The sequence below is a fragment of the Chiroxiphia lanceolata genome, chromosome 22, assembly GCF_009829145.1.
Source record: "Chiroxiphia lanceolata isolate bChiLan1 chromosome 22, bChiLan1.pri, whole genome shotgun sequence".
Lineage (NCBI taxonomy): Eukaryota > Metazoa > Chordata > Aves > Passeriformes > Pipridae > Chiroxiphia > Chiroxiphia lanceolata.
In genome coordinates this window covers 5945878-5971528 of record NC_045658.1, presented here as the reverse complement: position 1 = coordinate 5971528, position 25651 = coordinate 5945878, and the positions used below count along the sequence as shown (strand labels likewise).

The window sequence follows — 25651 nt, the reverse complement described above, 5'->3', positions numbered from 1 at the left end:
GTCCTTCTGCACAAAGATTCTGCTGCACGAGTTGTTCTCCAAGTCTGGGCACATCTCAGGCTCGGTGCAGACTCCACGTGAGGGCAGAGCAGTAAATAAAGCCCAACGCCCAAGACAAGGGATTATAAAAGACTCTGAGGGTTTCTTCTCCATTCCAAACACAGACACAGGTTGGCAGAGAAAAGCTTCCTGGGGAGACTCCCACCTTCCCGAGTCCCACAGCGTGCGGTGTTCACACCCTTGTGCTTCCACAGTGGGACTTTGCTCCCAGTGTATCACATCCAGAAGTAAATACTTCAATGGATGGCAACTGGGAGGAGACAGAGATGACCAGGCTGTAAATCTGCCTCCCAGCTGCAGTGCTGGAGCACAGGGAGCACGTTTGAGCTGGCACAGGCCAAGCTGGGGAGTGATGGATTGCCTGCTAATCCATCTGCTCTGAGATTTGCTCTCCAACACAAAATACCATTTTAATAAAGTGCTGCTGGCTCATAACTCACTCAGTGTCACGAGAGGAGCTCACCTCAGCCTGGGGTTGCCATTCTCTGTCCCTACAGGGAGTGTCACATAGCTGGGTGCCACCTCCACAGGGACAGCAGTCACCCTGGGGCTGACTGGCCTGTGAGACTGCCAGAGGTGACAGGGCCCTGCCCTGGAATCTTGGATGAGGCAGGAGTTCCCTCTCCTGTCCCACTCCACAGGAGCAGCAGCAGTGACAGCACCTGGCCCAGGTGTTCAGTGGGCAGCAGAGCTGGGCACACCAGTGACCTGCCTGGTTCTGCTCCCGGGCTCACCAGCTCCTGCCAGGGTGAGTCCCTCAGAGCTCAGCCACAACCACCAGTGAAGAGGCTGCTGTCAGTTCCTGTGTGAGGAGAACAGCTCAGCAAGGTACTCAAGGGCGCAAATTTGGGTCATGTTTGCACCATGTAGTTACAGAAAGGGCCTCAGAGCAGAGCACAGGGTTCAAATCCAGTTCAAACTCTGAAAAAAAAATCAGGAGATTTTCTGACCTGTCTCTTATATGCACACAAGCAGAATGAATGTCAGCTCATCAACACAGGCTCGTGTTCAGGACTTGACAATGACACAGTTCTCAGCTGTTGCAGAAATGCAGCAGAAGACTCCTGTTGCAAGAGCAGCTCGAGGGCAGCAGTGGGAGCAAACAAGCCCCTTTCATCTCTGGAGACTGTGCTGGACACCTTCGTGCCAGAGAGACCTCCTGAGCTCTACCTGCTCACCTCCTGAAGAGAAAGGGGAGTTACCTGGGGGAAAAATACCTGGGGCTGCTCTCAGACTACCTGTGTTGACTCTGAGTTAACCAGGTGAGTTCACACCAAATCCACCTCTGTAACACAAACCCCGCTCTGAGTCTGGGAAGGACAACACGAGAGTGATGCCACATGTGGGGACATGAGCAAGGAGGCAGGTCATGGAGCTGGGAAAAAAGGTGAGAAATACCTCTGCTGGACATAAACCCTACACATTAAATACATGGGAGTAGCAGGCTTGGACAGGCCCTGGGCTCTCCCTGGGAGGATCTGGGGTTTGGGCCCCTCCAGCAGGAGAGGCCACACAGACCAACACAGTCAGTGGTATTTCAGCAAGGGGGTCCTTTAATTCAGTTGCTTCTGCCTCGTTTAAACCATGTTGTTTTCTGGTGCTGTTTCAAACCACGAGATCCAAGGCAGGCTGAGGCAGCAGCCCCTCCCTTGCACCAAAGGACACACTTCTCTCAGCAGACGATCCCACCAAACCACAAGACCCTCCCAGCTCTCTCCCGGGGCCTCGGCCCCACACACGTTGCTCTGAAGCCTGCAGACTTCTCACACCGGGGTTCCTTTGGGGAAAGGCAGCAGGGGGTTCCTGCCAGTCCCTTTGCTTTCTTCAGCACCTTCTGTTTTCAGCCACTCCATCTTCTGCCTGTGCTGCTGCACAGCGTCGGCCACGCGGGCGTCGATCATGGCCTCGGTGAGAACGCCGTCCTCGGAGGCATAGGCTGCTGCCTGGGGAGGAAAAGGCAGGAGGGACAGGTCAGGGATGGCAATTCTCTCTTGTTCTCCATGCATGCTTTCCCCCACACCCCCCCAACACAACCCCCAGCCTGGTTCTCAGCCAGCAGTGGCACCCGCAGCAGTCACTGACATCCTTTGCCCTCCTGCCTCTGGATTTCCTGGGAGAGACAAGAGCTTTGCTTTCAGGAGAGAGAAAGCCACGGGTTCCCAATGCTGAACTCATGGTCAGGCTGCAGCCACACTTGGCCTGCTTAGATTTCCTCTCCTGCCTCAGAAGCCCTGCACGTGGGGAGCCAGCAAGGTAAAGAGCAACAGGGGCAGGATGGGGGTTGAATGAGCCCACCCAAGGCAACAGGAAACGTCTGGAACACCCGCACAGCAGAACTAACACCACTGCTGGGGTGAACATGGGCGAGGTGGTACCTCTGCAGTGATGTCTAACATGCACTGATCTTGCTTTCCTCATGTGTCAGCTCTCCCCCTGTGCTCATCTGCCCACAGCACCTTCCCTTTTGTCCCCCCTCCACTCATCCCACAGTCCCTGTCCCTCCAGTTCTGCTTGGTAAGCACTTGGTCCTGTAGCTGCTACAACAGGCAGCACAGATCTGATCACAGCTCCCCAGAGAAAGGGCTGTAAACTCCTGACATCTTTGCCAAACACCCCCCAAGGGGAAGCAGGGCTGTGTGACTCCTCTCCAGCTGCAGCAAGAGGACTGTCCCCCTTGTCCCCAACACCCAGGGCAGCTGGAACTGCACCGATCCTCCTGCAGGTGACAACGTGCAGTCAGTCCCTCCGAGGAAGGGGAGGATGTTTATGCTGTTAACTGCACCCATCTCCAAGGAAACAGAGCAACTCCCAGGCTGCAGATTTCTAAATCTGGTTCCTCCCCCTGCAAGTGCTCCTGAGAGCAAATCCATGTCCTGTTCCCTGTGCAGCTATGGAAGGAGGGAGCCTGACACCACCCACGGTGGGACCCCCTCCAGCTTCTCACACCCACACTGCCTGCCCCAAACAGCCCCAAACTTCTGTCCACACCTCCTTCCACAGAGCTGTCACATCCTGCACTGCCACATTCTCTCTGCAGGGTTTGCAACATCCCAGTCAGGAATATTAACTTGGGCTTTCATGACAGACTGAAGTGTGTTTCTAAGGTATTACACACAGGCTCCATCAATCATTAATGGTGCAAAATGTCAGTTATACCAAGAAATGAAGTTTACTGCAAAAGCACCACAGAAACAAACTCCAGTGAGACCATTTCCTGCACTCCCTGTCCATGTGATGATGATCAGGGAGAAGACAAACCCCAGGATAAGCTGGTGTACTGGTACCATCCCAGTACTGTAGGTTATACTTGCCTATTAGATTGGTGTTACCTCGCTGGAGGAGGAATAATTATTTCAAGAAATGAGCAAAAGCTCACCCAAGTTGGTCCTCAGCCTCCTCTAACCTACTTTCCAGCCCTTTTTGGGGAACTGGTTAGCTCACAAAAGGTCTTGCTGCACAAACCACAGAGCTGGCAGGTGCCGGTTTTTCCTGCAAGAAGCATCAAATCCTTTGCAAAGATCCTTCCCTGTGCAAAACCCTTGCAATCCTTCCTTCAGGCAGCAGTGAGAGGTTAGGCTAATGCTCCTGCTTGAGATTAGGAGTAAACAGTGGCCACAGGGAAGGAGAAGGTCTGCAAACAGAGAATTCACTCTGCATTAAAAGCACTTGTCCTGCTTTCCCTGGCAGAGCAGGAGGCATCCTCAGCACAGCCAGCCTGCCACTTCCACACCACCAGGAGGAAAGCACAGCTTCCACAACCTGCCAAATATTTACCCAACACCCATCACAGCCTGACCTGTCTTCACTCACCCCCCCTTTTCTATTATTTTTTTTGCAGGACCTGCCAGTGCAGCCCCTCCAGGCAGGAGGACTGGGTGTTTGAAAAGGGACAAGGTGCTTTCCTGGGAGGCACTGATGTGTCTCCACAGCACAGAGAGAGGATGTCTTTCTTCCCTCCCCTCCTCCCTGCCACTGCACAGCCCATCCAGCCCACTGTGGAACCTCCTGCAAAGCTGTGCAGTTCACGCTCTGTTGATTTTCTCAATGACTTTCTATTTTTAGAAAGCCTTAGGCCCTTGCTGTCAAGAAAGCAAATGGGAGAAGCAGCTGCCCCTTCTGGGAGTAGCTTGCACACACACAAAAATGGTACCAAGCCTCATTTATATTCATACCTCTGCCTCCTGCATGGACACATTTTAACCCATTTTCTCCAGTGCAGCTATTCCTGGTTTATTGCTCAAATCCAATTCCGAAATAAGCTGAAAACAAAGTGTTTGGTGGGGAAATAGAGGGAGGAACAGATGACAAGCCCAGCCCAGATGACCTAATGTTTCATTTCAGCCAAGACTCATGGTTTATTTTAACCTGGTCAGACTAATCTGTATCCTTTGAATCACATTTATAATAAAAATAGCCTGATGATAAAAAAAAAACCCACACAAGCACTATTTTTAAAATACAAACAAGGTTCAGGGAGCAAAAAGGCATTTATGTCAGTGCCATAAAAGGCAAGGAAATGACAGGAAGCTCACACTGGGACATAAAACTCCTGGGAATTCTCCTGAAGTGCTGCCAAAACAGTTTTCCAAGATTGCAGCTTGGAATAGTGAAAGGTTGATTTTTTTTTTTTTTTGACATTTTATCTAAAGCAGATCAAGGGGTTTAAGTACAGTGAGTAGAACCATAAACAGATCTGAGGGGAATTTTTCAGTGTATAAATGCATCCAGTCCATATTCTAGTCCTAAAGGGCTAGATCTGGGGGATGGAAAAGCACAAGGACAAAAGGGAATGCTCAGTCTCCTGCAGAAGAGATTAAAATGGATTTCTAGCACGCAGACTATTAGCTGTGCCAGACAGCAATATTTTTCCCAGTGCTAGAGGTTACACTCTCTGCCTTTCTGCATCTTATTTTTTTTTTTCTGTTGGTAAATTCAGGACAAATCAAGCCAGACTGAAACAAGAGTGAACTAGAACTTGGTGTAAATGACAGGCAATCCATCTCAAGCCCAGCTTATGGTGGAATTAAGCCCAGGAAAGCTGCAGCTATTGCTCAGTTTAACTGAGATGCTTTTGTTAAAGGGCAACATTGGCAGAAGAATCCAAAAATATTTTCATGGGAACTGACTGCAAGGCCACAGGGCAGCAGAGTGGCACTGCTGCTGCCCAGGTACTCCTGTAAGAGCTGACAGTTGGGATGGTTTCTCCTCCAGCTGCTTCACAACTTCAGCCTTCCCCAAACCATCTCTGAGATTCGGCTCTGGCCAGGAGAGATGATCCCAGGGAAGCCAGAAGAGCTGATGGCACCTCCCAACTCCATCAGGTCCCTGAGTACATGATTAAAACTCAAGTGTGCACTCACAAAGGTGCTGCTCACATCAGGCACAGGGGAGGATTATTGAGTTTATCCTGGGCAGGGCCAGGAGCTGGGCTTTGAGGACCCTTGTGGGTCCCTCCCAGCTCAGGATAGTCAATGATTCTGTGACCAGGTTATTCCCCACATCAGCCATCTTTGGCATGCAGCACCTTGAACCCAAAATTCAGTTATACAGGGAGTTTAAAAGACCAACAGCTCAAGAGTTAACAGTGGATCTGTAGCACACAACCACCCTACAGCTGTTCCATCCAGCTGAGGGAAGCCTGATGAACACTTTTTGAGTCAGTGATGCTGGTTCCTACAGCCCCTACTTCCCTTGACCCCCTCCCTGGGACGTGCCAGAGCACTGGAGCTATGCAGTTAACTTGCCTTGCCAGGCTATTTTTAACTCTGCTCAGCTCCCTGACCCAGTTCACAGCACAGCCATACACAGGGGTGCTCCAGCACCACGGGAAGGAGAGCAGGAAGGCAGGAATGTAAGGCAGGAATAGCACTGCCAGGAATGCTTGTCAAACTGCAGCCTTAATCCTGCTCTGATAGCCCAGAGCACTGTACCAGCTACGAACATCCCTGCAAGTTCTCTCTTAGTGCTACCCAGGCCCCAAAACACCAGCACCACTCAGGAGATCAGCTGGGGTTTAGAGTACCCAAAATACCTGCTTAGAGAGGCTTTTAACCACACCTACTGAAGGGCCACACCTTGGTGCTTTACACAGGCAAAACCAAACTGCCACAGTCCAAGCTCAGTGGCCAGACCTAAACACAGCTTCTGTTAAGCTCTGGTCGAGCTCCAGTCGGTCACAGCTCCAAATTCCTTGACCCAGTGACTGAAAAAGCACTTCCAGAAGCCCTGAGGATCAACAGCTCTCCCAGGGAGCTCCCAGGGCAGTGCTGAAGACTAGATCCCATTCTGGATGCCCTCACAGCTGCACCCACCAGCCATCTCCCAAGGAAACGTGTCCACGTGTCCAGTCACCACCTGGGCTATTTTAGCACCTACCCCTGGCACATCACACCTCCCTTCCTGCCCCTTGTCCCAGCACACCAGCAACTTTGGTTTTGACACAGATGAAGCTTCTTGCAGCTTCTACATCAAACCAATTTGTGTATTTTTGCCCACCCTCTCCTGCAGGGTTTTTTTTTTAAGCCCTTTGAGTGTTTTATGACGGCAGAGAGGAGAGAACTTCCTGCTGCAATTTGACACTGAACCTTGTTAATAGGCCTGGCACTATGAGGCACATTTTAAAAAGCTATCAGGGCAACACTAAGGAATTAGTCACTCCCACCTTCCCCTTCCTTCATGATCACTTAAAGGATAAATGATAAAAGCTGAGGTCATTCCTGGGGATTAATGACAAGCTTGCAGATAAGGAAGGGGTGATAAAAAGCAAAGGATCATTTATCACAACTTTTTATTACTGGAAATACCTGGCAGCAAAGCCTTTAGCACACACGGGGCAGGTGTCAGCACACAGTTTGAAATATGCTTCAGTAACACAAAATTCACATGCTAAAATTAACCAGCTGTGTGCTACCAAAGAATAAAATAACAGCCCTCAAACAGCAGCTTTGGACCTCAGCTCGTGACTACTGCAGTTTAAACTAATTTAGATTAGAAAGGATAAATATTTTCTGTACCTTTAAAGGCAGAAAAACAGTTGCAGGAGGAATGAAATGCACGAACTTGGTAAAATGTTTGTGAACTGCTAAACTAAATAAAAAATTTAAAAACTAAACAAAAAGCTGCTTTGTTTATTCAATCCCTGAAAGGGAGCAGACATGAGTAAGTTACACGACATACAATTTGGAGCACATTCCTTACATTGATATTTCTAGGTTAGTTCATGAAAATGCACAATCCAGTAAGAAACTGGCAGCTCTGACAAAACAAGATGAAAGCCTGATTTAAAAAAAAAAAAGTGCTTAAGCTTGTTAAGCACGTGAATAATTGTATTCCAAGTGACTGCATTTTTTATTTCTATACAGGGAGAAATAAATGGAAGAAATACCTATTTTTTTCAGTTCCATTTCCAGTTAGTTTTGTTTCTTTAATTACTCCAGTTGCACTACAAATGTGTTTAGAACAAAGTAGGGAAGCAGGGTGGTTTAGTGCCCTAATGCTGTCAATACCTGAGGGCAACAACACGAGGCATCTCCTGAGCTGGACCACAGGTCATGGCCAGCATGATCTGTCTCAACCCATCCCAAACTCACCTGCTTTACTGAAATTCAGTAAGGGATCTTCTATCAGTGATGGATTTGGTGACCTTGAAGGTGTTTTCCAACCTGAATGATTCTATGATGATCAGAACTGTTCCTGTTTATGAGATGAGGAACTGTGCTGATGCTCTGACACCCACCTCAGAGTCAGAAGTGTTCTGGGACCACCCTTTGGACATAATGGAGCTTTCAAAGGGAGACAAGCTCCAAGACTCCTAAATCAAACCCTCAAACCTTCCAGAAAGGGAGAAGGAGCCCAGAGTGAAAGCCCCACTCACCTGCCATGCCACAGCAAGCTGGGAGATCTCTCTCCCAGACATGCCCTCGGTCAGCCTGGCGATCTCCGAGCACTTCTTCCCATAGTCAAACTGGGCCAACTTCAACCTCCTGGGAGACAGAGGGACCAGGGTTAGTTGACATTTAGCCACATGACAGGAGTTCCTACTTGCATTATTGTCTCCAGTGCAGAAGCCTCCTAAATTTTAAGGTCACAACAAACTGTGGCACAAAATCCTAGGATGGCATCTCCTCCTGTGACAGGAAGAGGCATCTCTCCAAATCTTAACTTGGTTAAAGTGACAAAATACAAAATACACAGAAAAGGAGAAGAAGAAAAGCAATAGAAGAGAATTCCCCAGGGTGGGAGGTGTGCAGGGACACTCACTGTTTGCCCTCTGTGGCTGGTTTCAGGACATGCCGATCAAAATACATCCGGACGAGCCGCTCCCGTTCCTCCAGCCGGGGCAGATCAAAGTTCACCATCTCATCTATCCTATCGTTGATAGCCCAATCAAATTGCTCAGGCTGGTTGCTTGCTAAAACAAGCATAAACCTGGAATGATGAAACAACAGGGGGAAGACTCAAAAAACCATAAAAACAAAAATCAATGAACTCGTCTGAACATCGGGAACTGCCACGGTCGGTACCAAAGACATTTCATCACCTGGGAAGATGAAGATGCCCTAGAAACAGCTTTGTAACAGCATCTCAAGCCCCATGCTAAAATGCAGTGCTGTTTGGGCTATTTAGAACAGTCTCATGTGTGCAGAGAGAGACATTCAGAATGAACATTATGAACCAAAGATGCTTTGTTTTACCAAGCTTTGCTCCACTGTACGGATGTGCTGCTTCCAGGTCCTGCTCTCTCCTGCTGCAGTTTGAAGCTAGAAACCCCTTTTTTTTTTTTTGCTTTGCAATGATGCTTCTTCCCTGTGCCAATACTTTAATGCTTTAATTGATGTTACCAGCTTAATAGTGCATAATAATTTGCCATGGGCTTTTAACCACAGCTATTGGAATATCGACGTTCCTCCTGTCTGTTTGAATCACGGTCTACAAGGGGCTGTGTTCCTTGCTGTCATTTCTGAGGATAACTTTGCCAACCCAAGAGCCACAGAGGCAGGAAACTGTGGCTTTTCTACCAACAAGGACTTCCCCCAAGCTGCAGAAACACAGCCTGGATATAGGGCTGACATTCAACCTGATACTCAGGCACTGCTCGTTTCTATCATGACAATGATACAAATGAGCAAGAGATGTTGGCACAGTCAGATACCCAGCAAGAAGATTTTGGGAGGTTTAAGCCAGCAATTCACATTGCTTAGTTATGCTGCTGACAATTCACTGCTCAAGTAACAGTTCTCCTCAGGGTCTCACCAAAGCTGCCACATTTACATGCCCCATTACACTTATTCAAGTGAACTCCCATTCATGGATCCAGGACTCCTCCTTGCCCAAAGCAGCAATAAGGCTGTTCAGAAGTAAAAAGCAGTGCATGAATCACAAAAGGGCAAGTTCAGTGTCCTAGAATGGCTCATGGTTTAAATCAGGGCTGAATTCAACATCTGCCCAACTGCTCTGAGGGAAGGCAGAGCATCCACAGCACCCAAACAGAACCAGAGCTCTGCTAAAGCAATTTAACATCAGGGGAAAGAAAGAACCCTCCCCCTGCCACCCCCTGCCTTGCAGTGCAAAGATTTATTGTATTTATTCTTGCAAACAGCAAGTACAATATCATTTAATACCAATAATAATGAACTCAGCTTCATAGAGCAATTCTATGTATGATTTCAGAAGAGACTCGCTATCCTCCCAAAGGGAAAAACAAAGTTCCTGCAGGATCAACACCTTGCTTTCTAACAATTTATTCATTTTTTTGGAAAGGCACATCTTCCCAGGCACCTCCCTGTGACAGAGAAGCTACACACAAACAATCACCAGTTAGAGCTGCATTGGTTCTAATAAGTTCAAGACACCCCAAGGACAGAAAATGCCCTGCTTTTGTCCTTCCAGAATATTTATTTCAATGTCAGGAGGTTACTGTAACAGGTATTTCATTTCAAAACTACTAAGGGAACAATTCATCACAAGAAACTCACTTTCCCACATACAGACAGAGACAACTTTTCTTGTTGGCTCAATTTCTTTGTACAAGTTCAACAACTAAGTAAAGTTCACACACATAAAAAAAAATCAAATATTATTTGAAAAAGGTCGAGGAAAGGTCACCTCTCTATTATGACAGCCAGGAAAGGGGTTTTGTTAAACTAAGCAGTGCTGTGCAGGAAGGTGACATCAATGTGACATGGTGAGCATGGATGGATGGACAGTGACAGTCACACACACACAGACATCTGCCAGCTCAGCCCTGCAATCCCATGTTTGGCAAATCCAGGAAGGGAACAGCTCTGGGATCCCTAAATTCACGAGCAGTGCTGCTCACAGATGTTCTGAGCAGCTCAGGCGAAAGAAATGGAGTCAGATTTGAACTCATCTGCCCCAAAGTTCCTGCACACACATGCACAAGATGGAAAGAGGTCACCAAAGCACTGGAGAGGAGCAGCAGCTCAAAGAAGGACCCGCTGAGGCATTTTTTTCAAGAGCTCCTGAAGCATCCAGCCAGGATCAACTGTGAGTTCTCTTTTGTGATATTGATTTTCACGGGCCCAATACTGCTCTTGTACAAACAGCAACTTATCAAAAAAGAAAACATTAATCAAGGTGTCCAAACACCATCCCAGTTTCAGGAAACAATTTCTCCATAGTTCTGATTTCCGAGCTGCATTCAATACATAAACTGAAAAGAGGATATTCTCTGCAGATTTTTTTTAAGCCCTCAGCAGCACATATCCTTTCCAACTTTCATTTGTACACCACAGACCCTTTACAGACTCTCCTCAATCCAGAGAAACACCAACCGCTGTAAGGGCTGGAACTGGATACTCACTTGTTGCTGTGCTGCCCTGTTCTGTGCAGGAATGCATTTAAAGTTGCTCTGAGATCTTCACTGATTTTCTCCTGCAAAGATGAAATCCAAAGGAAGATCAACTGCTGGGCTCTGCAGCCAGGTCACAGCTTTAAGCAGCATTATGGACAAAGGGAGTTCTGTTATTGTCAAGCACTTGAATTACAGTAGAATCCAAAGCACTGTAATACCTTGGGGAAAAAGGATCAATTTATATACCCGGGAGAAATGTTAGGAACTAAAGCTTCCAGTAGAGAGATTACATATTTATCCACACTCATCCAGTGATTTTCTTGATTCCAAACCCAAGGCTCCAGCCATTGGCTCAGGTGGCTTTCCCTGCTGAACACCATTTTAGCTGGGAAGTCCAGTAAGATGCAGGACAATAAGCCAGAGCAAAGAATTCACTTATACACTCAAAGTAATTTTCTAGGGAGAGCTCTTTAAATAGACCACTGGGGTCCAGGTAGCAGGTCCAGACTGATTGTACAATGTGGTGACTGACTTTGAAAACACAGATTATTTGCACAGGGGAAGATGCTGATGTATCTTTGCTAATGATTAAAATGATTGCCAATGATAAAAAGCAGTTTTGTCATGAAACCCCCCCTAAGATAAATATCTGCTGGGAGAAAACACACACCCTGTGGGGCACCAGCTCTGCAGTGAGAGCAACCTTCTCTTGTTTTCAAGATTTGCCTCTTTCCTTCCTCCTGCAAAGCCCCCCTGAAGACTGTCCCACCCATCCTTTGCAGGGAGGGATTCTCAGCCAGTCTGGAGATGCTCATTCCATTGAGCTGCGAGATGCTGGTGTCTTGTCTCTGCATCAGTTAATTAGGAGAGCAGTGAGGCCCCTGCCAGCTCTCATCTTTTGCCAGTGGAAGGCAGTTAATGAGACTGAACAGGGCTGTTGGCTGGTGACAGACACAGAGAGCACTCACCGTGGCCCTTTTCCGCAGGAACGCGTCCGCCTCATCCACGAACAGCAGGAGGCTGTGAGAGGAAAGCACAGGAACAGGACACAGGTAAGTGAGGCTCAGACAGCCCAAGGACCCTCCTGCCCCACTGCCAGGCACCCAGAGCTGTGCCCAGGTGAACACCCAAAGGATTGCACAAGCAAACCCATTTCTTCAGGCAACGCTTCTCACTGAGCTGCAGCAACGTTTCCATTGCACCTGGCCCGGCCCAGCAGTTGAGAAAGGGATGGGATTGAGACACCTCAGGCCATAAATCTGACCCCAGGCCTCTGGAGTTGTTTTTCCTGCTGTTCAGAAGAAGACTGAAGCAGTTCTAGGGCCCACGACCTTAAACTCCCCTGGATTTTTAAATATCTAGGAGTTATCACAGGCATGGTTTGGCAGTGGGCTTGTATCTGACAGTGCTGGTGTGTTACTGCCAAGCTGCACGAGACATCTGAAAGGCAGAGAGTGCTTATTTTAGCATTCCCTCCTATTTAGAGAAATGTGTGCAGGGGTACAAGACAGGCACACAAGCACAGAAGAAGTCTTGGTGACAATGGCACCTTCCTGCCATTTTTCTTCCTTGTACCATTCTGAAAACCTCAACCCAGAGTCCTCTCCTCAACTTGCTTTGTTGTTTAGAGGAGTTCTTTTCTCTTCCAAACCACACTAGCACTAAGGGTTTTACTACCTGTGGAGCAGTGAATTAATAAAGTCCATGAATTATTCACAAAAATAAATTCACTTATAACCCAAGGGCAGTGCTCTTCCCAAGAGACTAAGCCTGTAAAGATGTTTATCAATAACAGAACCGAGCTGCTCATAAAGCTGTCACAGCTTGTATTACCTTCTTGCCAAGCTTCAAACCCAGCTTTCTTCCAGGGGATTTCAGGGCCTATTAACATCTTTTACTCAACCCCAGCTTCTCTGAAAACATTCTCAGCTACAGAGAAGTGTCTTTTATCACAACAGCTTTCAGCTAATAAAGGCAACACTACTCACAGCTAAAACTGGTGGAGATTCAGAGCAAAACCTGCTTAAATCCTTCAGTGTTACTGGAGGTGAGAATATTGATGTGGACACATGTAACCTTTGATCAGGACTTTCAGAAGATGGCTATCTGAGGTGTATGAAGTTCAAATGCACAGAAGTTTTTATCAGGGCAGAGAAATTCAGACCCAGGCAGTGCTGTGAAAGAATTCTTTAGTGGGAGCATCCAGTAGTCTTCATCCAGCTGAGTATCCTCACAACTCTTCCAACTTCTGTTTCTAAGCTCCCTTAAATTCTTACACCTTCCCTTCTATAGCTCCTCAGGGTAGGACAAGCTTAAAAAATTTAAATCTTTAGGACATTTCTCTGCTTTTTTTTTTGGTTTAAGAGGAAACAGAAACATTTAGGTGACAAATGCAGCAAGGATTAAAACAGACACTGCAAGATAATGTCCATCTAAAGCAATCAGAGAACACATAAATCACTGGTTAGCCACATTTACAGAAGACCTGAGATCAAGACAGCACAAAACCCAAACTGACACCCACTGAAAATTCTATATTGAATTTTAACATCCTGGCTGGACAAAGCAACTTCTTAGCTACCTCTGCACTGCACAAATCCATTTGCATTAGGATGAGCAAATTAACTCCATGCTCTTACAAAACCAGGGAGTCAAGATTTAGCCTCAACATGAATATGCTTATTTGCAGATAGAAGTTTGCTTTTAAAGGCACAACAGCTTGTGACTTTTTCACCTAATGCCAATGCCTTTAGCATCTGTCTCCTCCTTATCCTCATTTCTTTTAATTCACTGCTTCTGCTTGAGACTCAAAAGTAAACACTATCAGTGTTTATAATCTGAGCAGCAGAGGAGAGAAGATAATATTCAGAGAGTGTAAACAACTGGTTGCACCTCCATTTGTGCTAAATCTTCTTACTTCTGTCAGAACACTCATCACCATGAAAGAAATGTGTCCCAGCTTTCAAGTGGGCAATATCTCCCCCCCTGCCTGGTGAGATCAGCAGACAATCCAGTTATGACTGATCTGGAAAATCTGAGGTAAACAAGGAGGGTTTGAGGGAACAGAAGAGCAAAAGCTTTCACAGCTTTTTAAATATTACCAAGCAGCAAGAATTTACCCATTCCAGGAAAACTTCAGACATCACCTTTGGTCAGTGTTACCTCCTCTGTGCACTAGCACTGTTCAGTAACAGTAACTAAATTGCTGTGGTGAGTTTTTTTGAGCAAGAACCTGATTCAGGACCCAGAGGAACATGTACTTACCCTCTCCTACTGGTGTTGGCCCAGTCAAAGAGTTTGTGCATGGCTGTGACCCCCTCTCGCCCCATGGGGGCCACGTCCCCTCCTGTCATGATGGCATAATCCATGCCTGAGTGCACAGCTAATTTCTGGAAGGAAACAAAACCAGAGAGTTCCTTTCACTGCAAGGCCACTGAACATGAGGGAGACAAAATTAGTTTACTCCTATCAGTGTGCTAATTAGCAGAGGGTAAGTATGCTTAGAGAAGGGAGTACTTTAGTCACTTAGTGGCAACTTGTGTATTGTTTATTTCTTCCATTTCTATCCATCTCTACTGTTTTCAAAATCCAAACTAGGTGGCATGCTGTCAGAAAACTCTTGGGGTAGAGGTTTAATGTACTGATAGAGGAAAAAAAATCCAACTTGCATCAGCATGTCAAATCTGCCACTGTTAAACAAGTTTGTGAAACCTCAGATCTTGTGGACAAGCACTGAAGAGCGAGGAAAAATGCAAATTCTGACTCAAATCCTGGCAGTGCACATGCACAGTGAAGCCATGCCTGTCTCTGCTCTGGGATTGTAAGCAAAGAAAGGAAAGACTCTCCTTAGATGAGTGCATAAAATCAAAGAGGTGGACATGAGGTGGCTGCTGTTGTGATTCCACAAGTCCCAGTGCCTTTCCCAGATGGAAGGGCTCTCCTGCCTACGCTCAGCACTAAACTCAAGTGACTGCAGTAATTCAGAGCTGGAGCAGCCTGGCTGCCCTTTCCTCCCTTCCCAACACAGAACACAATGTTGAGCAATACTCCAGTAAGAGGTTTCAGCTCAGGGAGGGTGCTCAGCCCCTGAGGTTTTTCTGAGCACCTTGCAACATGCAGGTTGGCACAACCCTGGCAGGGTTTTTACCTTGGCAAAGAGCGTCTTCCCAGTGCCAGGGGGACCGTACATGAGAATGTTCCTGTACAGGCTTTTGTTCTTTTTTGTGTTCCTGGTTGCTATGGCAATGTCTCTCACTCGAGCTTCTAACTGGGGCTGCAAGAGAAGAGTTAAACTTAAGGAACAGAAAGGACCAAGAGACCTGCACCTACCAGGTTCCCAGATCAGTACCTGCAAGAAGGAGGCAGCATCCGACAGGCTCAAGCTTTTAAGTCTTAACTTCAGCTGCTCCTGACTCCAGACCAGGCTCATTTCCTGTCCTATGTCAGGATTTACTCCATTTTCTGTCCACTTGGCTACAATTCTTTTGTAAGAAAAAGCAGCAGTGCAGGAAGCAGTGCAGTAACTACTACAGATAACACCTAAATATAATATAGTAACCACTACAGGTAACACCTAAATATTCACTTCCTATTGGATGCCCTGAGAGGGATAAGTCAGAACATAAGCAACACTTTGCAGTGCTAATTCCTTCATAAGTCATGTTTATATTCACTACTGCATTTGTGGATACTGGGAGAAAGCTATTCCTGCAGGAGCATTTTCTCTCAGCAGCTTCAAGGAGCTCTTAATTTGCCTGATGTATCCAGGAATCAAACTCAGAAGCAAATATACAGAAGCAGCCACAGAATTAGCAAGTTAAGAACCATTCAAAGATGGGCAAATGCACACAGTGCTTAAGACTTTTTGGCCTACAAGCAGATGAAGGTTCAGTAATCCTTAGAGATCAGATGGGACAAGTGGAATGTGAATCTTAACATGCTGACTACAGAGAGAAACTGCAGCAGAGCAAGGACTGAGCTACGATTTCCAACTGCTTTTTACAGAGGAAAAAAGGTTAACAGACTGCTTAATGCATGTCACACTGAACACAGGAGCTTATTTATGGTCTCAGTGCCCCAAGGGTGCTATGCCTCCAAAATTGCTGGAATTACAGCTTTTGAAGTGAGTTTAAGGAAACAGCCCTTCTTATTTAGATTCTAAAGCCATCCTTCACGGAGCAAGGCAGGGAAACAGAGTACTCACACTGAGAACAACTCCTTCAAGGGCATCCTGAGCCTTGCTGGTGAGACGTTTACCAACCTGGAGAGGACAAATTCAATTACTCAGAAAAAAACCAGCCACAGTTTTTTAACAGCTCGCTTGGACAAAAAGGTCATAAAACAACAGTGAGCTCAGCCCACCTCTGCTCCCTCCAACACTGTGTTTATTCAGAGACCCACTGACAGCTCCCAGCTGCAAAAGGAGTTTTGCATCCTCCTGGCTGAGGGTAACAGAGAAGCAAAGCTGAGCTTTACCTTGATAGGATGTTTCAAAGCCTCCAGCACAGTGATCCGAGAGGTTTCCCTCACCAGGGAAGGTTTGCCCAAACGGGCCTCAATGTATCTCCCTGCTACTGCTGTGGCATTTTTGGCAGAGTAAACACCCACTGCCAGCAGGGTCAGCCCTGCCACCTGCAAAGAAAAGGGGGAAGGATTAGGACAAAAGCACTTGGCAAGGCAATGCTGTTGCGTGGAGCAGGCCCCGTGGTGGGGAATTAAGATTCAAGGACGAATGCTGAGCAAGAGGGGTTTATTTTTGGTAAGGTGTTTTATCCCTGTGCAGACAGTCACGGTCTCACACTCCCTGCTCACAGGGCATTCACTGCTCCTGCACAGTGAAAGGCAGAGGAAGCACAAGGGCAGGATATAGTCCTGTACACAGAGGTATGCACAAAATGTGTGGGGTTTTTCAGACTTAATTAACTTGAGTAATGAAGACAAATAGCCATATCAAACAGGTGCTGTCTGCCAGACCACCCCTCGCCATGCAAGACAATGAGTGCTGAATTAAAGATGACAGGATAAACATCTGAATTGGGGCTGCCACCAAGGCAGTGCACAGGAGGGAACAGAAAGAACTAGCCAGGGAATGTCTGCTAAAGGTGACAGTCCCAACACACCAGGGAAATAGGTGCTCCAGAAGAATAAAACTGAAATTACATGGGAATTACCATCCCTGCATTAGACTGTTCTGTCAGAAACCCCAGAAGATGAAACATTCCCATCGATCTGCCAGTGAAGCAGAAACACTCCAGGCTTAGGAGTCAGCTTAAAGCTGATGCCAATAATTTATATCAGGGAAAGGCCAAATAGACAAAAGAGCAAACTGCAGCAATTGCTTTTAAAGTAAGCAGACTTCTCCTGCAAGTACAGCCCAAGGTCAAAAGCCCCAAGGACAACAAGGATGGCACTGCTCAACAAACCATGAGACACCATCTGTTCCCTTTCTCTCTGCTTAAATGGGTGACATCACTTTTGCTCTGGGTGGAAACATGGAGGGTTCAGAACTGGGAGCTCTGGGATGCAAAGAGTAAGGGAACCTCCACACCTGATTCAGCTCAGAACACAGAAGAGGCTTCACCTTTTTAGCTGCCTCCCTTTTAAAAACAAGATACCACTGATCTCATGTGCTCTTACACCAGTCCTGAGCAAAGTTACAGCTCACACCTCTCCCTGCATGGATCTGACATAAGTATTTCAGATTTTTGGACTTCCCTGACATTCATGTTACAAGATACAGAGAAACAGAGCTGTAAGACTGACAGCTCTGTGTCAAAACAAGAACCCAACTACCATGCCAACTCTAAAAGTCAGCCTGATTACAGTGCCCACCTGGTTATCATGCAAAGGACTGGATCTCTGATGAAGGAACAAAGTGAATTCCACTAAAAAACACAACAAGCCCCAAAAAACTTGGAGCAGAACATCTGGGGTGCTGCTTGGATAGGAAGAGGTAGGAAAAGAGCAACACAATAAGCAGGAAGAGATGAAAATTCCTGCCTCATTCACAGGAACCCTAAAATAACTGTCTAGTTCTTACCTTATAGCCATTTTTCAAAGCAACAGAAAATATGAGTTCCAGCTGTGTTATCCCCTTTCCAAAAACATACTTACCTTTTTATTTTTTTTTTTAACCTAAATGTCCCAAATTCACAAGACAAGAGCGTGTCAGAAGCAAAAATGACCATAATGCAGGAAATCAGTATCTGGGTCAAATGAATACACAGCTAAAAGCACCAAGCACTGATCTGCACAAGGCTCTGAATACAGAGGCACCCCAGGTACAGATGACAAAAGGATCCATTTAAAAGCATGTCTTGTTCTCCCCAGTGCTCTCAGGCAAAGTGTCTTTTGTACCAGCCTGTGTGTATAAAATCAGAGGGTGGAGCAGATGGTGGTGCCTGACTTAAAGCAGAATGTCCATTTTAACCAGCCACGCTGCCAAAAATATATTTTCACTGGAGTTTTGTGGTAAGAAGTACACTGAGAAACAACTTTGTGTCCCTAAGAAGCTCTTTTATCCTGTGAAAAGATGTTGGTCTGGCTTTTAATGGATTTATTTAAGACACAACAGTACTCTAAATGCTCTTTCAGCTACATCAAAATTAGATATCAAGTTGTAACATAAGCAGCAAAATAAGTTTTAGATCATCATGGCTTCCAGTTTATAAACACACCAAAGCAATGAGCTGATTTAACACACATTTACAGACAGACTTTTCTGGAAGTTACTGGCAGGTATCACAATCTTACCGTGGCTGTAACTTTATCCCAGTCTGTTACAAAAGCACGGAATCCTTCCCCAAAGAGCATCCCAGCTGTCCTGTGGTGAGCAAACAGCAGAGTAAGAAGGAGAAAAAGGGATTTCAAAGACTGAATTGAAACAATTTACAAGACAATTTTACAATTATCTTCTTCAGAACCAATCACAAGCTAAGTGAGGGCTCACCACGGAACTAAAACATGAACAAACACAACAAATACATTTATAATCATCTGATGCCTACACCTGATCTGGGATTAAGTCCAGAAAAGCATTTGGCCACAAGATGGTATGTATTTATTTCTTTAATACATTATTGGTGCTGAACTGCAATAAAAGGTATTTAAAGCTCTTTTGTTATTCAAAATTTCAAAGGCCCTAAAATTAACAAATTCCAAATCTAAATACCCACCCCTTTGGAGGCAGACTGCTTTCTACCTTTATGGCATATGTTCAGAAAGGGAAAGTACTGAGGGGTTTCAGAGTAACTGAGTCTCAATATTAGAGGATGGAACTTGAAATAATATGATAGAAAAATTGTAGAAAAGTCACAAGTCTACAAATAGCTTCTCTGGTTCACATTCAGGTGACAATGTAGTGAGACAAGTGAAGGAGAGGGTTCTTGTTAACACAATTCCTGCTGTTCAGAACCACCAAATATGCTGAGTTGGCTGGGACCCACAAGGATCATCAAGTCCAGCTCCTGGCCCTGCACAGGCCCATCCCCAAGAGTCACACCATGTGCCTGAGAGGATCATCCAAATGCTCCTGGAGTTCTGGCAGCCTTGGTGCTGTGCCCACTGCCCTGGGGAGCCTGTTCAGTGCCAACCACCCTCTGGGGGAAGAACCTTTCCCTGAGATTCCCCCCGAGCGCAAGGGGCACAACACCGACGTTCCTCAGAGCCCTGAGGAATAAACGAGTTTTCCCACGTGATGGGAGAACTCTGCTAAAGGAACAAGGCAGGCTGTGCCCTCCTGCTGCTCATCCCTGCACGTACTTGAGGGACTCCAGCACGGTCTGGCGGTGCTCAGCGGCTTTGAGGCGGATCTGCTCCCGGATGATGTCCGCGTTCTCCCGCTCCGCCTTGGCGCGGGCTCTGGCCTCCGCCTCCACACGCAGCATCTCGTTCTTGTGCCTCAGCTCCATCTCTCTCTCCACAGTAGCTTGAAAAAAAAACCAAAAAAACCCACCAGGAGAACAGCTCAATCTTTTGGGCTGGCTTAATCCCAGAGAGCAGAATCCTTGTAAGGAAGAGAAGCGAAACGGAGCTGCCGGTCCCCCAACGGGATTTTGGAAGCTTTGTTACTTGGGACACCCGGGATTGTGACAGACACATTAAGATTAAATCTCCTTTCACATCAGTGAGGAACCTAGAACAGCCCAGGAGATGGGATGAGGATTTCATAGCCAGCATCCTCTGTCTTCAGGGTCACAAGGAATCCTGACTGCAGGGCTAACCCTGACATTTGTATTTGGTGCCTCTGAGTAGGGTGACACGACAGGAGTAGAATAACCCACTACAGGAGTAAAATAACACACTCCTACAGGGTTTCACCACCGAGTTTTGTTACATGGATGCTACAGCACTTCCCTCAGCTGCTGGGAGCACACTAGCTGGCAGCCAGCAGAGGACAGCACAGCTGTCCACATCTGTGCTTGGAGCAAACCGACCTTTTGTTCCCACAGAGTCACACACAAATTGCCTTAACAACTGTAAGGCTTGTACCCCAGTGGAATCCCACTGGAGCTCTGCAAACCCAGTAATTCTGACAATTGCACAACAACCAAAAGTAATAAAGTAAGTTGCAGACTAAAACTTCATTATTTGGCTTTTACTGGAGATGATGTGACACAGATTCAACTACTCCTCCCAGGAGCTGTTTTGTTTCTCTTCCCTCCTCAAAACTGGTTCTATTTCAGTTTGTTCCAGTGCAAAATCACTATTTCAGTTGCTGTACCAAAAAATGCCAATGGTTCATTGGGAAACCCAAGCACCACAGGGCAAATGTTTAGGACTGCAGCCACTAAAGCTAATCTTGGAAGCAACTGGTAGTTCTGGTACTACTGGGATTTACCTGTTACTTGCCAATGTGACATTAATGGAGCATCAACCAATATGGACAAAGAGTCAAAGATCAGTACAAGGAATTCATATGCCCCCACACTCTTACAAGCCACAGAAAAATGACTTACCACGCCTCATGGCCTCCTGCTTCTGCACAGATTCTTCCTGCTTCCTCAGATTCTCCTCATTAGCAAGTTGCTACAGGCAGAGATGACAGCAGAAGATGTGTTAAAGTTTTAAGAACTCCATCAAGTAGGCATTTGTGTAAGTTCAAGCACTACAAATGTTTTCAAGAAGCTAGTGCTCAGGTGGAAGTGCATTTTTCCTCTCCCCATCTCCCAGATTTATCTCCTAATCCCACGCTCCTGGCTGCTCTGCCCTAATTCCCAGCCTTTGATTTGCCTGGCCAGCACTGCAGATGCCAAGCAGGTAGTACAGATGAAAGCAACTGTGCCCAGCACCAGCCACTTGGCCAGGGCACAGCTCCAGATCATCTCTTGGGCTTAAGAGAGCTCCTGCCCAATTCCCAGCTGGATCAGAGGAGGAATCCACCCTACCTGCTGTCGCATCTGCTCGTCGTAGCGCTGCCGTGCCAGCTTGTCCTGGTACTGGGCCCTCTTCAAAAAAGAAAACAGGATTCAGAACACAGAGATTTGGCAGTGAAGAGAGAACCTGGTCCTGAGGGAAATGAGGTTTGAAATGTGCAAAACCAAAATAAAGTGAGGAAACCACCCCACCCAAAAAAAAACCAATGTTGAGTTTGAATATGAACAGGGCAAAATTTAGGGCAGCCAGCATCAAAATCTCCTCTCTGCTGAAAAATCGACATAGTTTGACTTCATTTTAAGGTGTTACAGAAATAAAAACACAGAATAAGTGTTTCTTGACTCAGAAATTACTTACTTCACTGGGAAAACCACAGATTTCGTGTTCTAAAACACATTATTTGGACTGGTGACTGCAAGCAACAGAACTGTCAAGATATGCTGCCTGTCACATGGGCTCTGGTTTTAATAGATTTACTTGTTCCTCATTAATTTCTCTATCAGTTTTCCACTGGCAAATAAACCCAAGCCATCTACACTGAACTAGAAGCAGTCTGAGGGTCCATATCCATCAGCCAGGAGAACTCTGTACACGGGATGGAATCATTCCCTATTCCAAAAGGAAGGCAGAACAGCCTGGAATTTATCTCCTCAGCCACTGTAAAACATGGCACTTCAGGAGCAAATCAGGACTGGGTTTGCTCTGACTTCAAATGATGCCTTGTGAGCTGCAGGGGGTGAAGAGTCAACCCCTGGAGGGAGCAGCTGCTTCCTGAGCCAGCCCTGTCCAAAGTCCAAACCCTGACAGGATAAAAGCAACATGTGCCAAATAAGCAGTTTTAGCTCATTTCCCAAGCTAGGTGACCCATTAGAATTAATCAATTCCCTCATCTCCTGTGCTCTCAAATTAAAAAGTCACCCTATATGAGCCATCAGCATAAAGGCCAGGTTTAATTTTCCCTGTTTCAGTATTATTGCCACTACAGTAACTCATGCTAAAAGAAACCAGGAAGCACTAACATTTCCACAACAGACCCCCTGGGAACTCTCAGATTTGCATCCCTTCTCCTCTTAAGATATTTTTTTCCTGTCAAACAGATCAAACTTGAAAGAAATAGGGTTACAAGGTACTTAAGAACTGAAATCCAAATAACTTCAGAGCCATTTCACTGTCCAGACTAACAAATACACTTGATAAGCCTTCAACACTTCCCTGAAAGGTCCTTCAGGAAAATTCCAAAGAGCACACAATGAGAGAAAGTGCTGCTGCCAGTTCCTTTGGATGTTCAATAACTTGGCAACAAAAGTTCAAGAGGACAGAGCTGCCTGGAACTACAAATCAAGCTCAACATTAGAAAGCCAGGATAGAAGATGGGCTCAGCCTGTGAACATCCTCACACCTCTGGTTGCCCATGAGCCCCTTTCCCCCAACCCCAAAAGGGGGAATTAAAGCACTGCTGCCTTTTCCACGAAGGAAGACACAAATAGGGTCTCCCATCACTTGGCTTCCCCCTCATTCCCTTACTGCTTGATGCTGTTTTGTTTCTTCACTGAGTGTTTTCCTTCTCTCTTCTGCTTGTACCCGGATCTGCTCGTTCTTCAGTTGCTCTATGGCAGCTTCATACTCCTGTTAAAATGGAAAATTATCACAAATGAACTTAACAGAGAAACCCTACTGACAATTACATTCCAAGAAATCCATCTGTAATCAGAGTGGTGCCCTTAAAAGGTGACCAGTGCCAGCAGAAAGCTAAAATATGATCATAAAATATGACTGTAAGAAATGTCATAATTAACCATTTCAGGATTAAACACAATTTATTTAAAAAACAAAAACAAACTACCAAGCCAACCAACACTCAAATAATCCTTAAATCCCTTTAAAAAATATATATAAGTCTGTACTCACTCAACTGCTTTACAGTTTCCTATAGAAAACCCTTGTCATTCCCTCAAAACTGTGGTGACCTTCTAAACCACTCTGAAAGTTAAAAAAACTTAGAAGTGACTTAGAAGTCACAAAACCACTCAGGAAATGCAAGTTTTAAACAAAGTATGTCCCAGGATAGGCCAAATCAGCTTGTACTTCACCTTCCAGAATTACTTTTTTTTTTAAAAAAGGCAAATAACTTCAGCAAATAATGCTGAAGCTGAACAGTAACAGGAAAACCTCACCATCCTCTGCAGGGCAGAGATTTCAACTCCTGCCCCTCCAAACCTGGCAGCTGCCTCAGGTGGGCTGGGTGTACAACACAGGAGGAGTTCCAAAGCTCCAACATACCTTGAGCTTGGTTTGCTGTTCCAGCTGCAAGGTCTGCTCCTGCATCTGGGCAAGGCTGAGGGCATCTTTGGCATGGCCTGTAATGGGCAGCAGGGAGAGATTATGGGCAGTGAAAGGTCTTTTCTCAGGAAAGATGATGCTCAGACTATTCAATCCACTGGGGCTCCCTGGAGCACAGCTCTGCAGCTGCACATTCAGCCCTCCCTGGCAAAAATGGTCAGGAGTCTTCTCAGCACACCCATGACCTGAAGCCAACAGGTTTAACCAGGAGAGAAGGTCCAGCCAAGGCCAGGTTGGATGGGGCTTGGAGGTTTAGTGGAAGGTGTCCCTGCCCATGGCAGGGGGTGGGACTGGATGAGCTTTAAGGTCCCTTGCAACCCAAACCAGTCTGGGATTCTCTGATTCTATTCCAGCACCCCTGGGTGAGCAGGGTAGGAGCCTGAGGCTGCCCCAGGCCAAGCAGGACCCGACAGGACACGAGTTATCACAGAATTCCAGAATAGTTCAGGCTGGAAGGGACTATAGTGGTCCCATCTGGTCCCACCTCCCTGCTCCAGCAGAGTCATCCCAGAGCACTGCATCCAGATGGCTCTGGGATATCCCCAGTGAGGGAGACTCCACACCCTTCTCTGGGCAATCTGTTCCCGCACAGCAAAGAAGTTCTTTCGCATATTCAGGGGGAACTTCCCAGGCATGAGTTCCTGCCTGTTCCTCTTGTCCCATTTCTGGGCACACCCTGATGTTGGGGTTTGGAGATGTAAGTGGAATGTACCCTAAAAACTACATCTGGATGAGCCAAGTGATTTAAAAGGGCTAACCAAGCAAAGCAAAGAGATAATGAGGAGGGGAACTGAGGCAGCCACCAAAGCAATACTCAGCTGCTGTATAACCAAGTGAATTGCCTTGAACAAGGTCATAAGGCAGAACTATAGGGTGTTCAGGCACAGAAGAGCACCAAAGACCCCTGAAGAAGCCCCTTATAAGGTCTCTGAGGGGATATGTATATATGTTAACAGGATAAGCATATATGCTAATAGCTGTTGGGAAATACCAATGAATATGTAACAGGAATGCGGGGAGCTCAAAGTCAACCACGTGATGCTGACCTATCAGCTGCAGTGGAGACACCTCGGGATGCACTCTGGCGAAACGATGACCGAATAAAGAATGCCGAGACTTCTAAAACTCACAGACGGGTCTCGGAGGTTTCTGTCAAGCAACACCCCGAGTAGAGCCCGGTGCCTCGCCGACCCCTCCCTCTGGGCATTCACACGCACCGCTGAGGTACCGACGCCCGCCAGCCCCACCCCACGCCCTCCCCGCCCGTCCCCTCACGCACGGGACGCGTCCAGCTCCCGCGCCGCCTTGGCCGCCCGCTCCAGGCCCGTGGGGTCGAAGTTGCTCCATTTGTCCTTGGGCGTCTGGCGGTCCCCGGCGCCTCCAGCAGCGGCACCGCCGGGGGCCGGGGGCAGGGAGAGGCCGGTCCCTGCCCCGGGGCCCCCGCCGGCCCCTCCGGCCGCGCCGTCGCCGCCGCCGCCACCCGGGGCGGCCCCGCGGTTCAGCCCGAACAGCCACGACATGAGAGCGGGCGGCTGCACGCGGCGCGCCGCGCGCCTGCGCAGCGGGGCGGACCGCCCGCTCATTGGCCCGCGCCGGGGGCGGGTCGCCCGCCCATTGGCCCGCTCCGCGGGGCGGGCCGCCCTGTGATTGGAGGGACGGCGCCGCGTGCGGGGTTTGATTGGTCGTGCGAGGGGAAGAGGCGGGGCCACGGGGAAAGGCAAAGGGCGCTTCCGCGTAGCAACGGGAGTTTGACGCGTTGCTAAGGGCGGGGAGGGAAACGGCGCGCTGGGGACAGAGGGATGGATTTCCCCTGGAAATCGGCTCCTGGTCCAACTGGTTGGAACAGGAGAGACAACACAAAAGCCTTTAGAAAAGGGGAATGGAAGGAAACCCATCTGTGTGCTGGTCTGGTATTTCCCTGAAAATCAGCTCCTAATTCAACTGCTTGGAATGGGAAAGATGATAGGGAAGTGTAAAAGAAAAGGAGAGTGGAGGGAAACCCATCTCTGTGGTTATCCAGGATAAACAGTAGGATTTCCCTCGGAAATTGGTTCCTACTCCAAC

At 47.1% G+C, this 25651-nt stretch overlaps 1 protein-coding gene across 1 annotated transcript; it reads right to left on the bottom strand.

Annotated features, from left to right (window-relative positions):
- Positions 1-1593: 1593 nt before the first annotated feature.
- Positions 1594-25123, bottom strand: ATAD3A (ATPase family AAA domain containing 3A). The gene is made up of 16 exons (XM_032708736.1): positions 24867-25123; positions 23528-23604; positions 22772-22873; positions 21259-21318; positions 20830-20899; positions 19634-19799; positions 18626-18695; positions 16349-16504; positions 16077-16133; positions 15021-15146; positions 14138-14262; positions 11842-11893; positions 10883-10953; positions 8320-8487; positions 7934-8042; positions 1594-2003 (listed from the first exon to the last, which is right to left on the bottom strand). The coding sequence occupies exons 1-16, from the start codon at positions 25105-25107 to the stop codon at positions 1824-1826; spliced, it is 1830 nt and encodes a 609-aa protein (XP_032564627.1). The 5' UTR covers positions 25108-25123; the 3' UTR covers positions 1594-1823.
- Positions 25124-25651: the final 528 nt, after the last annotated feature.

What these genes read in the sequence shown, in the direction of transcription:
- ATAD3A (XM_032708736.1), bottom strand. Translation starts at nt 25,107, where the DNA reads ATGTCGTGGCTGTTCGGGCTGAACCGCGGGGCCGCCCCGGGTGGCGGC. An exon ending in AAACAAAACAGCATCAAGCA is followed by an intron (nt 21,319 to 22,771) that starts GTAAGGGAATGA and finishes TCTTTTTTGAAG; the next exon opens with AGGGCCCAGTACCAGGACAA. An exon ending in CTTTGAAACATCCTATCAAG is followed by an intron (nt 16,134 to 16,348) that starts GTAAAGCTCAGC and finishes TGTCCTCTCCAG; the next exon opens with GTTGGTAAACGTCTCACCAG.